The 13,140-nt window shown below is 51.7% G+C and overlaps 1 protein-coding gene across 3 annotated transcripts in view; it reads left to right on the forward strand.

Moving 5' to 3' along the window:
• Positions 1–13,140, forward strand: part of FANCD2 (FA complementation group D2) — a 60,926-nt gene that overhangs the window by 36,279 nt on the left and 11,507 nt on the right. For all 3 annotated transcript variants that reach the window (XM_056129756.1, XM_056129757.1, XM_056129758.1), the window contains 13 exons: positions 615–734; positions 1,131–1,201; positions 1,427–1,570; positions 2,287–2,387; positions 2,746–2,861; positions 3,935–4,043; positions 5,238–5,345; positions 5,892–5,998; positions 9,130–9,273; positions 9,453–9,569; positions 10,583–10,711; positions 11,170–11,288; positions 12,682–12,792. In XM_056129756.1, the coding sequence (XP_055985731.1) occupies positions 615–734; positions 1,131–1,201; positions 1,427–1,570; positions 2,287–2,387; positions 2,746–2,861; positions 3,935–4,043; positions 5,238–5,345; positions 5,892–5,998; positions 9,130–9,273; positions 9,453–9,569; positions 10,583–10,711; positions 11,170–11,288; positions 12,682–12,792 (1,496 nt within the window). The remainder of the gene's footprint in view (positions 1–614; positions 735–1,130; positions 1,202–1,426; positions 1,571–2,286; positions 2,388–2,745; positions 2,862–3,934; positions 4,044–5,237; positions 5,346–5,891; positions 5,999–9,129; positions 9,274–9,452; positions 9,570–10,582; positions 10,712–11,169; positions 11,289–12,681; positions 12,793–13,140) is intronic.

The following is a 13,140-nucleotide window of genomic DNA, read 5'->3' on the forward strand; positions in this document are numbered from 1 at the left end:
TCCAGCCCCTGAATCCAGAGCTTTTGGAATTGTGCTGCCTTTATTTATTTATTTATTTATTTGGTACATTTGTTTCTGGGCTTCAACCTGACTCTGCCTTCAAGGCCCGGTTCTCCTTTCAGGGCCATCGGTGGTGCCAGGGGTCCGAACCTGGGTTGGCTCTCTGCCGACGCCTACCTTGTGCTGTCTCTGCCGCCCAGACTGGGCCCTACTGATGCTTTTGTGACAGCTCGACTCTGCAGTTTGGGGCGCGCTTTGTGCCTGCCCGGGGCTTCTTACTGTAGGTTCCTAGACTCAATAAGCGAGGCCAAGTGGAAACAGTAAGAGACAAAGTTTGTGTCGTGGAAGAAGTGGGTATAATGCCTTTTTATAGCTAGAAAACAGGGCCTTGAGTGGAAATCGGGACTTTGAATATAAGTTTTCGTTCAGAGGTGGTCTTTAAAGCTTTTCCTCACAGAAATGGCTTCAGAGTCTTTGCTCCAGGGACTCTGACTGCGTGTCTAGTGGGTGGGTGGTGATGGGGTTTGGCAGTAACCATGGAAGGGGAGAACTCGCTGCCGGTGGGCTGGGCGCACGAGAGCCCAGGGGCTAGGCTGCCTTTCTCTCCGCTTTAGGTCACGTCCTTGCTCCAGCTGGTTCGTTCCTGCAGCGAGCACTCCCCTCGCGCCTCTGCGCTCTTCTACGACGAGTTTGCCAATCTGATCCAAGTCGGAAGGCTGGCTCCCAAGGCCTTGGTAACTTCACGGGCTTCACTTAAATTCGCACGCGGTGACGATGACTTGCTTACGCTTTCTTGACGTCATTTTTCTTTGGTATCAAAAAAGCAGCGACCCTTGTCCTAGTCGGGAAACTGGCTCAGCTCACCCTCCCTGATGCCTCCTCCCATCCCAGTGACAATGGTCAGCCCAGGTGATGCGATGGCACCACCATGTGCTTTATGTGCAACAATGGGCTAAAAACACTTGTCAGATGTCATGTCTTTCCAATTCATAACAGTGACATTTGCACTGTTGTTACTTGTTGGAAATGAAGGAGCAGGCATGGTCAAGCCAGTAGTTTGTGTAGTACTTTCTAGCAAGCGCATGTGCCCTCCGCTCCAAAGCCTCTTTTGTTTACTTGCCTCCTTGAAGGAATGGATTGGACAGACCATCTTCAATGACTTCCAGGATGCCTTCGTGGTGGACTGCCGAGCCTCAGAAGGGTAAGCACTGCTGCATTTCACATGGGCGTCACGCGCCCTTGGCCTTAGTCAGGATTAGCCCTCCCAGGGATTCTTTTTTCCAACCCCAGCACGCCTAATTCCAGGAGTGGTAGTAGATTACCCAGAATATTCTTTCTCCTAACTCCCATTTCTCTTGAAAGCAGGGAGATTGGTTTGTTTTATTAGTTGCCCTCGGGCGCCTTGACATTCTGGGTCTCTCCACAGCAACTACCCGTTTCCTGTGAAAGCTCTCTACGGTCTGGAAGATTGTAGCAGCCAGGAGAGGATTGCCATCAACCTCCTGCCATTGGTTGCTCGGGACTTGGAAATGGAAGGGGCCGGAGCAACTTCAGGGGAATCAGAACAAAAGTCAGTACATTTTTGGTTTTGGTTTTGTTTGGGGGCCGCACCCAGTGATGTTCTCGGCTTACTTCTGGTGGGCAGGGATCATACGGGGTGCTGAGGACCAAACCCAGATCAGCCACATGCAGTACGAACTGTGCAGTCTCTGGCCTCTGTCTGCCCTTTGTTTATTTTTCGTTCTTGGGCCACTCCTAGCATTTCCCAGGTCGTCTTCTGCTGCACCCAGGAATTACTCCTAGTAGGCTCAGGGACTTGGGGATGCTGGGAATTGAACCTGGTTCAGCTGCATGCGAGGCAAGCACCCTACCCACTATCTGTTGCTCTGTGGGGAGCTTGATTTAACAGAATGCTTTCTAGAGCCCTAAGGTGGTATGGGGCATGAGGGGCGTCCATGAAAGACGGGGTGGTTACCTTGCCTTATCATTGACCTGCAGCTTGTGCAGTTTCATGGTAGTTAACAGACTCAGAGATGATTTTCTGCCTGCTCTCCTGAATATATTTGGCAGCCTTTGCTTCTCTCAACGCCTTTGAACACGTGGGCATTCACTCACCTTCTGCCTCGAATTTTGTTAATTGTTTGCCGAATGTTCAGTTCCTTGGTACATTGTTGAGAGCAGACATTTATTTTGGGCAAAGTTCCCTGATCATGAAGTTGCGTTCCCTATAAACATGGACCAGTGAGCCTATGAAGCGGCATCTAAAGCTGAACTTGTTCCTCCCAGATTGGTGTCACCGTTGTGCCTGTCTCCCTTCTTCCGCCTGCTGCGGCTCTGTGTGGAGAGAAAGCACGACGGGAACTTGGAAGAGATCGACGGCCTGTTGGGTACGGATGACGTAGGGGACGTGACAGGGGCAGCCAGTGTGTGTGGTAGTGGGAAGGATGAGCCGGCCTCACAGAGCCCTGCGGAAATGCCGGGATCGCAGGCGTGGGCAGTAAACAGCCCCAGGTCCATTTCTGGGGTCCACGTTGTGGTGTGTCTTTAGCCCCTGCGAATACTGCGAGGGTTATGTCACTGCGTGTTACTGACACGGGGCACACGGACTCGGAGACTGAGCCCTTTTCAACCGTTAAATACGAATGGAGAGGCCCAGACAGGCGACCTGGGTCTCGGCAGCCCCCAGGGTTGCTCGGTGGCCCCGAGGAGGCAAGCGAGGCGTCTCAGGGCACGTGTCTCTTTCAGACTGTCCCCTGCTCCTCACTGACCTGGCGCCCGACAACAGGCTTGAGTGCATGTCTGCCAAAGAGAAGTCCCTCATGTGCTCGCTCATCTTCCTCACGATCAACTGGTTTCGAGAGGTACGTGGAGTTCTGGGGTCCTCCACCCTGTGAGTGTCACTCCTCTCGGCGCGACCCGGCCTGCACCAGCCCCGGCGCTCTCCCCGTCTGCCCTTGGGCTGGAGTAGCTTCATCTTCATTTGCTCTTTGCCATTGGCGCGGTTTTCCTCCTGCTGTTCGGTAAGATCGAGCCACACTGGCCTCCCCTTCCTTTAGATCACATTTCCGCTCAGAAATGGCACTGGTGAAATGAGAGAAAGATTGCTGACATGTTAGGGCCATGTCTGCTTTTCTCATGCATATCACTCTGAGCTCTGGGCTAGCACAGTAGGTAGGGCATTTGCGTTGCTCACAGTGATCCGGGTTTGAGCCCTCCGTCTCTTGGAGAGCCCGGCACGCTACTGAAAGTATCCCGCCCGCACGGCAGAGCCTGGCAAGCTCCCTGTGGCGTATTCGATATGCCAAAAACAGTAAGAGCAAGTCTCACAATGGAGACGGTACTGGTGCCCACTCGAGCAAGTCGATGAACAACGGGAGGACAGTGCTGTTATCCAGGGTCTCTTTTCTTCCCTCTACAGATTATGGGTAGGGTAGGTATTATCCTAGTTTATCCACGGAATTTCGAGAATTCGTTAATAATGCCTACATGCCAGCTGCTGGGCAAACCTTTAAGTTAATGCTACTTCACTGCATTTCTGCTTGGTAGTTGAAAAATGAAAATTAAGAAAGACTTGAATCAGGACGTTCAGCTTGTGAGTGGTGGACCTGAGCTTCGTTCCCCAGAGTTTGTGTCCTCTGGCCACTGGGCCTTGGTGACTAGTAGAACCAATGGCCCTTGGTGGCTCAGAGCATTTTTCTCTCAAGCAATTTCCTGGTTTTCCCTTGTTTCTTTGCGGGTGGGGGCCTCGGTCTGTTTCTGATGAGGATCAGAAGTCCATCCCAGCCCTAGCATGCCTTTCTGAGAATACTTGTGCATTTTCACATTCCAGACTGCTCTGACACCCGAGTGCCCTCTCTCTACTCTGAACACAGTAGGGCGAGGTGAGAAGATTAATCTGCTTTGCAGATTAAGAGCATGGTTTGTGCTTGTGCAGGTCGCCAATGCCTTCTGCCGGCAGACGTCCCCCGAGATGAAGGGGAAGGTGCTCACACGGATCAAGCACATCATCGAGCTCCAGAAGATGCTGGAAACGTACTTGGCAGGTGAGGGCTGTGTCCTGGGAGCCACATCCGGGCAGCAGGGACCAGATAAGAACTCATCTCCAGGTGCTCAAAGGCAGCACCTCCCGCCTGCCTTCCTGCATAGACTATGAACCAGGCGTGAAGCTGTTACAGGACTCGATACTTTCTGATGATGTGCAAGTCCCAGTTCTGAAATACGAGCTTTATTCTCTGGGGAGACTCGGCCTCTCTTAGTCCTCGGCTCGCAGTGATGGTGCTGGAAACAGGTTTACTGGGTCAAGTTTGTAGCGATAATCGGCTGCTTGCTTTGCATGAGCTGGCCCTAGGCTTGACCCTGGCACCCCCGAGGAGCCCCTGAGCTCAGAGCCAGGGGTTAACTCTGATCCAACACTCATCCCGCCACCAGTGTACATTTCCCACCACCAATATTCCCCGTATCCCTCCTGCCACCCTGCCCCCTGCTAAGCCTGCCTCTATAGCAGACACTCTTTCTCTCTCTCTCTCTCTCTCTCTCTCTCTCTCTTCCTCTCTCCCATTCCCCCTTTCCCTCTCTCTCCCCTTTCTCTCCCTCACTTTTTGGGCATTATGGTTTGCAATATGGATACTGAGAGACCATCATATTTGGTTCTTTACCCACTTGCAGCACACATCTCTCCATCCAGAGCGATCCTTTCTAACCATCATTGTCATGGTGGTCCCTTCTCTGTCCCAGCTGCCCACAAATGAGTGCAGTCATTTTATGTCTGTCGTCCTCCTCTGACTTATTTTACTCAGCCTGATACTCTCCATATCTATCCTTTCTAAGCGAATTTAATGACTTCATTTTTTTCCTAACATTTGTGCAGATGTACCGCAGTCTCTCTAACCGTTTGTCTGTTCTTGGGCACTTGGGTTATTTTATGATTCTGCCTATTGTGAACAGTGCTGCAGCGCACATGCAACCGCAGATGTCATTTCTGCTCTGTCATTGTGCACCAGCAATGAATGAGAGTCCCTTTCTCCCTGCATCAGCAGTGGTTGTTCTTATTCTTTTGATGCGTGCCAGTCTCTGTGGGGTAAGGTGATAGCTCATAGTTCTGATTTAGACTGTTAATTTTTTTGTATGCGTCTTAAGCACTTAGCCATGCCTGAGTCCTAGTTGTCAGTGTTCAGGTGATTGCATTGCACACGGTGAGTCTGGCTGGTACGTGGACTTCTGTCTCTTCTGTGTTTCAGTCACCCCGGACTATGTGCCTCCCCTCGCAAGCTTTGACTTAGAGAGTTTAGAGCAAGCATCTCAAGCCAGTACTGCTTCTGCAAAAGCTTGTAGGCAGGGAAGGACGGGTGAGTATGTTCTTTGCTTCTTACTGTCTCGACATGAACCTCATTAAATTAACCTCAGATGGGCCAAGCACAGTGCGGCGGGGAGGGCGGCCCACCAGGATTCGATCCCCAGCACCCCATATGGTCCCCTGAGCACCACCAGGAATTATTCTTGTGTGCAGAGCCAGGAGTAACCCCTGAGCACTGCTGGGTGTGACCCTAAAAGTAGTTAACTTAAGCCATCTGCATCGAGGCATCAGGAGTTGGAGAGGGAATGTCATTGAATGCTTGTTCACCTGGTTGATTGCAAGTGAAATATAATTCAGCAGGCTGCAACGATAGTTGGGTTCTGTGCATGCTGGCGGCCTGAATTTGCTCCCTGGCCCTGCAGGGTAGCCTGAGCAGTGCTGTGTGTGACACGCCCACACATCCCCCCCCTTTTTTTTTTTAAGATTATCCTGTTTCTTGTACCTTTAGACAGTCTGTCACGGCTGTTTCCTGGAGGCAGTAATAGTTATCAAACATGGCTGTGGATGGCTTGAATCACTCTTCTCATTCGAAATATAGGAGGAAGAAAACGAAAAGCAGATGACACCAAAGCATCTGGAGCACTTTCAAAGGAGGATAATTCAGAATGTGACCCTACACCTTTTGATAAAAGCCAGCTGGAAAAGGTACCTGCGAGGGTCTCCAGGGTGGCAGGTGGCGCCCCGAGAAAGCCTTGGACCAGCATTTGGCTCTGCACTTCACAGAGAACAGGGCAAGCCGACACAGATGGCACACACTCGCCCACGCCTTCTCAGTAGAGCCTCTGACGGGCGCGGTTCTTCTCTGCCCCCTATAGGCACTGTGGTTTGCAGTGGCTACTGAGGGGGCCTCCTGCTATTCCTCCCCCTCCTTTCAGCAGCCGGTTCTTGTTCAGAGATCGTTTCCCCCTCTTCCTGGCATAGTAGGCCCTTCTCGCTCCTAACTGCACCGTCCCCGCGTGTGGCAGAGCATTTTTTCATGGACAGCCCTCCTGCCCTGGTTTCTGTCATCTTTGGGTATTGGTCTCATCCTGTTTTCTTAGATCCACAATGAGTGAGATCATTGTATGTCTGTCCCTCTGCTTCTGACACACAGAGTGTGATATTCTCCAGGTTCATCCACGAATTTTTCCTAAAGACTGCATACTGTCCAGCTGTACCACAGTTTCTTTATCCTCTCTGCCATTCTCGGCATTCCAGTTGTTTCCAGATTCTGGCTATTGTGGATGGCGCTGCAATGAACACAGGAGTGCAGTTGGCTTCACTGGCGTGCGTTTTGGGACCCCCAGGGTATTGCCAGCAGCAGTATTGCCTGTTCTTATGTAAGCTTAATTTCTAGTCTATTAAAGAATGTCCAAAAGCCCTGGACCAGTTGACATTCTCTTTAGCAGTGAATGAGAGTCCCTTTCCTCCCCGCATCCGTGCCAGCACTGGTTTTTGTTCTTCTGAGTGTGTGCCAGTCTCTCTGGTGTGAAAGGATCTCTGTTTTGTTTTGCATCTCCCGACATGCCTTTTGGCCATTTGTATTTCTTAATTGAGAAAGTTTCTGTTCATCTCTTCTCCCTGTTTTCTGATAGGGTTGGATGTAATTTTTTTGTACAGCGTTCTACCATTTGGCCTTATATATCTTGGGCATTAACCCCCTTTCAGGAGTGTTGTTTATGCATGAAGTTGTATTTCATCCCTCAGATCTGAATGAGAGTCTGACTGGGTACAGTATACTTGGTGAGACCTTTGTTTCATTATGTTTTTGTTAATATATCCCACCACTGACCTTGTTGCCGAGGAGCCTGTTTGTCGGGTCTGCCATAAGTCGAAGGGACGAGCCTCTGTCATTTCCTTCTTTCATCTTGCCTTTCACTGCGTTGTATTTCTGCTTTTCATCATTCTGATTAGAATCTGTCTCGGGGGTGTTCTTGTTTGGGTTCGGTTTGGGTTTTGGGTCATATCCAGCTCTTTTCAGGGTTGCTCCTGGCGTGGCACTCAGGAATGACTCCTGGCGGTATTCAGGGGAGCGTATGGGGTGCCAGGGATTGAAGCTGGGTCAGCCTCGTCAAGGCCAGCCTCTGACCTGCTGTCTCTGGCCCTGGCCCCCTGGAGTCTTTGTGTTTGAGTGTCTCATGGTCCCTTCCAGGGCTCCTGCCCGATGCCTGCATTCTCCAGCCCTGGGGACATCTCGGCAGTGGTGTCTTTGTCACTTCCTCATTGGGGTTGCCTTGTCCTTCCGAGACTCCGATGATTTTTACTTGTTCCTCTTGAATTCATCCCAAAGTTCTCTTGTCTACCTTTGATGTATTTTGAGGGTTTTTTGTTTTGTTTTTCATCTTCTTCTGTTGTCTGGAGATTTTCTGTGTCTCATCTTGGAGCTCGATGATTTTGTCTTCAGCTACTATTACTGTACTTTTGAGGCCGTCTATTGGGTTTTTTCATTTCGCTAACCAAGTTTTTGAATTCTGACATTTCTGTTTGCCGTTTTCTCGTTTCTGCGCTCATATCCTCCTGTTTTGTTGACTGTCCATTCCACTGATTCTTTGAACGCATCAAACATCCTCACCATTTTGTCTCTGAATTCTTTATCAGTGAAATTATGTTAGGATATTCCTTGTTGTCCTTCTGGGCTCTTACCTTGATCCACTTCCCACAGTTGTCTTCTGTGCTGTTTCCCCATGGCGTCTGGACTAGTCTGGGGCGCTGCTTTCCAATCTGCTTTCCGTGTCCACCTCCACCACTGCCAGGGAAGACTCTGGGGGGCTTGGTGGGTGGTGGTCTCTTTCCCCGTCAAGTATCTTCCCTTCCGGTGTGGTGTTCCTGTGTGATTGCTGATTCCGGGAGTTTTGCCTGAACCGACTGCTTTCTGTGCTTTCTTGCGCTCGCCCCTCCTTGTGTGGAGTTGGGGAAACGCTGACTGAAGTAGGGGCTGATCCACTGTTGGCGTAATGTGGTTGGGGCGGCCAGGCTGCCCTGGCCAGAGTTCAGTGTAAGGGCAAGACGTGGATCTCACAGCATCCGGAGGTGGAGTAGCGGGAAAGTAGCTCTCGGGAACCTCACCTCCTGCAGCTCGGCCCTGTGGGCAGCCACATGTCTGCTCCTTGGTCAGGTCTGGCCAGGTCCTACCCAAGGGCTCACCTGAGAAAGTGAGCCCCCGAGGCCTTGAGTCCTGCCAGGCCACTTGCAGGAATGTGTGGGTTGTTTGCAGAGAGAAGGGAGTTCGATGGGCGCCCATGCCGTGGGGTTTTTTGTTCTTTTTTTGTAATTTCATTTTGGGACTGGAGCTTCCTCTATCCTCCGTGGTTGCTGTTGCCGCTGGGAATGAGGCGCCGCGACGCGCTTTGCCTTCTCAAAAGAACAGGTGCCGAGAGCATGAGGCTTGGAGAATCTTCGGCGCTAGTGAAAGGTTTCCCAGTGTGCGGCATCCAAATATTAACGTCGTTTCTGTTGGCGTTGGCCTGTGTTGTCCTTTCAAGGGAGGGAAGTTGCCGTGGAAAGGGTGTCCGAAGGCCTGCAGCGGAGGCCAGGGAGACGGCTCCGAGTCTAGAGCACATACTTGGCATGGGAGGGCCCTGCCTTTGGTCTGACATGGCCCACGGACAGTACCTCAACCCCCGCCCTCTGCCGCCAGGGGTGGCCCCAAAAACACACCCAAAGGAGATTACAGTAGAGCTGGCCCACAGCAGACTAAAATTCACTGGGAGGGAGAGGGCGGGTTCCTGAAGCGTCAGAAAGAGTTAATGAGGAATATCACATACTCTTTCGTCACTCGCTCGCTTCCGCTCTCCCAGGGGTGCACAGAGAAGGAAGAGAAGGCATCGGTGTCGCTGCAAAATTATCGCACCTTCTTCCGGGAGCTGGACATTGAAGTCTTCTCTATCCTGCATTGCGGGCTTGTGACCAAGTCCATACTGAACTCTGAGATGCAGACGGAGGTGAGTGAGCGAGCCGCCGTCTGGAGGGGGCCACACCTTGCGGTGCTTGTTCCTTTTCACATTCTTCATGCTTTTGGAATGAAATGTGAAACGTGCCTCTCTCCCACCCCAACGGGGCTAGGAAATGATTGAAAAATCTTTCCTTCCTTCCTCCCTGCCTCCCTCCCTCCCTCCCACAGGCGACGGAAGTTGTACAGCTTCAGCCCCCCGAGTTGCTCCTGCTGCTGGAAGATCTCTCCCTGAAACTGGAGAACGTGCTGCTCCCTTCTGTCAACAAGAGAGCCCCCTTCCTCAAGGTTTGTACGGCAGCGGTGCGAGATGGCTCGGTGTGTTTGGAAACAATGAGGCTGGTAGGGAACAAGCTGGCACTTTCTGTTATGCTTCGGAACCCAATTGTCAGACGATGATCGTTTCTGCTCTAGAAAGGAACCTTGAACCAGGAACAAAAAAGCCACCTAGAACGGGCACCATCTCCGCGTCCTTGGCATTCCTGCATTTCATGGTTGCTGGGGTTCCAGGTTAACCGCCTTGCTCACTCAGTCTGTGCCGGAATCTCAGTGGCGTGCTTGGGTTTGGATAAAGGCCGGGATTCTGTGTTTCTCTATGGCGTCTGTGCGTGCACAGTGTTTACGGAAGCTTCGATCAGATGCGAACAGCTCCTTGTGAGCATCTTAGTTGGAAGCATTTAAATATATCTCTATGATTTGATTTTTTTGTTTGTCATACTTTCTTTTCATGCCACACCTGGCTTTGCTCAGGCTTGCTCCTGGCTCTGCACTCAGGGTTCACTCCTAGTGGGGCTCAAAGGAACATATGTGGCGTTGGGGATTGAACCTGGAGATTGGCTGCATATAAAGCAGGTGCCCTACCCACTGTACCATTGTTCCAGTCTTCTGTGGGATGGAAGAGAAATGCTCGGTTACTCCTGGCTCTGCACTCAGGAATCACTCCTGGCGAGCTCAAGGATCATATGGGATGCTGGATATTAAACTCTGGGTCGGTCACAAACCGGGCAAGCCCCCTAGTGTCTGTACTCTCGCCCTGGTCTCTTACTTTGCGAGTTTGTTTTTACAGCGATTCTGTCTTAACTGAGTCAGAAATTATTTACAGTGCAATGGCCACGGTTGATTTGAAGCTGAAGCAGCAGGTTCCTCATCCCTGTGTCAGAGTATAGTTCTTCCAAAAGCAACAGATTGCTTCCAGTGGCTTGTGCCTGGTGACGTAGGTGTGACCGGATTCTTTCAGAAGCTTCCAGGTTTCAGAGGAGTATACTGGGATTTCTTTGTGCTGACTCTTGAGTTTCTTACAGAATAAAGGCAGGCGGAATGTTGGCTTCTCGCATCTCCACCAGAGATCTGCCCGGGAGATTGCTCGGAATGTTGGCCAACTGCTGACCCCGTTATGCAACCATCTGGAGAATATCCACAACTATTTCCAGGTCAGGAGCTTTAGAGAGCCCTGAGCGAGCGGCGGGGTTGACAGCGGTGCTGCTGGGAGCGAGATTGATGCTGGTGTTGGGTTAGGGGTGTTGCACAGTCCCGCGGCCCCCATCCAACCAGCACTCTTTCACTCAGCCCCATCTCCAGCCACGAGAGGTTTCCTTTGGGAAGTGGGGGAGACCCCTGGTGGTGTTAGGGGCCACGTGGGGTCCCAGCATGCTCTGTCTGTGCCTCAGCCCTTTGTACCACCTCCACACCCCAAGTGTTTGTTTGGGCTCTAACCCAACAGGGATTCCTCCTAGTTCTGCACTCTGTGATTCCCTCCTGGTGGGTTTAGGGTACCATACGGGGTCCCCAAGATTTTATTTATCTATTTTTTTTTGACTGAGAAACATTGCATGTGAATTTGTTCCGGGCATTTGTTCCGGCAGCTGCTGTAAAGCCTTTTTCCTCGTAGTGCTTAGCTGCTGAGAACCGTGGTGTCATCGATGGCCCAGAAACCAGAGACCCAGAGTACCACATTATGTCTGCCTGCTACTTACGGCTACTGCACGTTTTGCTGGCGTTCTTTTCTTGGTGAGTAGGGGGCATATAAGGGAGGGAGAAGTAAGAGCGCCTGACAGCAACGCTCTGAGGTCTAGGAGAGAAGAAAAAGGCTCTCTGCGTCATTGGTCTTGCCCTCTCGGCACCTCGTGCATGTTTTGTTCCTTGGAGCTGGGCCTGGAGCCCCTCCTCCTCAGACAGCTTTCCTGATAGTTTCACGCAAGCTTCCGTTTATACTAAGATTTCTTTCCTGACCAAGAGACTTTGCTTTCTCCAAACTCCTCATCTCCAAGACTATGTGGCTCTCGGCAGCATCCCTTCATCGGATCGGCTAGGGATGGCGCCATCATTGATTCAGTCGTCTGAGCTCCGTCTCTGCCTCTGCTCTAGCATGCTTGGTGGCCGGGCCGGTGCATTTGTCTAGAACTTTCCTCTGCTGTTGTGGGCGCCCCTCCCCGCTCTCGCTTTCTTCACAAGGCGGCCGTCTTCCCGCAGAGCACGCTGCTTGTTCCAGCTTTGGTTTCGGATTGTCACTGGATTTTCTTGAGTTTAGTCCTTTTTTTAATAGGGGTAGGGGTTAGGGCTTAGGGGGACATTGGGGCACCCAGGGCTGCTATATCAGCAGTTCTCAGGGGCTACTCCTGGCTTTGTACTCAGTACTTGGAGGACTGTAAGCAGAGCTGGAGATCAAATCCGCATCCCCTCAGGCAGGACAAGTACCTCACCTCCTGTGCGCTCTCACTAGCCCTAAAGTCCAAACGCAGATTCGAACTAGCGTCCTTGACCTTTTGTCGTGGACTCCACTGCTCTTGGTGGCCTTGGCTCTGCTGAGGTTTCTCCGCCCCTGTCTGACTCACTCTCCCTCCTTCTCCCAGGAGGGCGGCAGGATCCCTCTGTTTCCTCACCTTGAGCTTTGGATCAAGACTGGACTTTCTCAGGGAGCATCTCCACTGACTTCCAGGTCCTGTGAACGCCATCCTGCCTCCCGGTCGGCCTCAAGCCTCCGGCAGTGACGGCTGAACACAGTTGATTAGAGTCTCATGTTCCATGCTTTCGCTCCTGGGTACGAGCTATGTTCTCTGTAAAACACCATAATTTAGCAGTGTGTTAACAGTTATTCCCTTCCTGTCTTACATTGTTTTGAGAAGATAAACTTAAATGTTGAGAATGAAAAAGAGCCTTTGAAATTTTTTTCCCTTGAAAAAAAATGACAAGGCATGGGGGTAGGCTCATCAAGTCCATGTTCCAGTGCACGGCGCTGCCCAGTCTGCTGCCGGCACTCGCGTGCTTTCGGTGCTTTGATGCTCTTTTTCTTCTCGGCACTTCCTGAGAGATGGCGCAGACTCGAGGCCGCATCCCCAGATGCTATCCAAGCAGCCTTCCTGAAACTATGCTAATCTACCATCTCTCCTTGACTTCCCTTTAGGAACGGATTTTCTCAACCTGAAAATTTGCAGTTACTGTATTTTTCCCTGGAGGGCTTCAGCAACCGCTTCAATCCGCAAGGACCTGACCAGGCCCAGGAGCTGCTGCTCAGGTGGGTTGGGCCACCACAAAGGGCTGCTTCGGGCCACTGCTTGGAAGCCACTTGGGGGTCTTGCAGTAGTTGTGGAGAGATTTGGGGGAGATGCCTCGCCCTTGGTTGTTCTCGGGCGAGAGGAGCCCAGCTTGGAGTCAGCCAGAGCATGGGGGGTGGCGCTGTCTGGTCACTTCTGCAGCTGCTGGGCCTGTTGGTGCTGCAGACGGGACTTCATGCTAGATCAGTGCTGGGGCCACGCCCCCTTGCATCTCTCCAGCCCTGGTTCCATCACCGCCTCTGCATCTGGGGGCCCCCCTGAATACAGCCTGGAGTAGCCACGGAGCATCATTAGGTGTTGGCCCAAAC

The sequence above is a fragment of the Sorex fumeus genome, unplaced genomic scaffold (genome assembly GCF_029834395.1).
Source record: "Sorex fumeus unplaced genomic scaffold, SorFum_2.1 ptg000072l, whole genome shotgun sequence".
In the NCBI taxonomy this organism is placed as follows: domain Eukaryota; kingdom Metazoa; phylum Chordata; class Mammalia; order Eulipotyphla; family Soricidae; genus Sorex; species Sorex fumeus.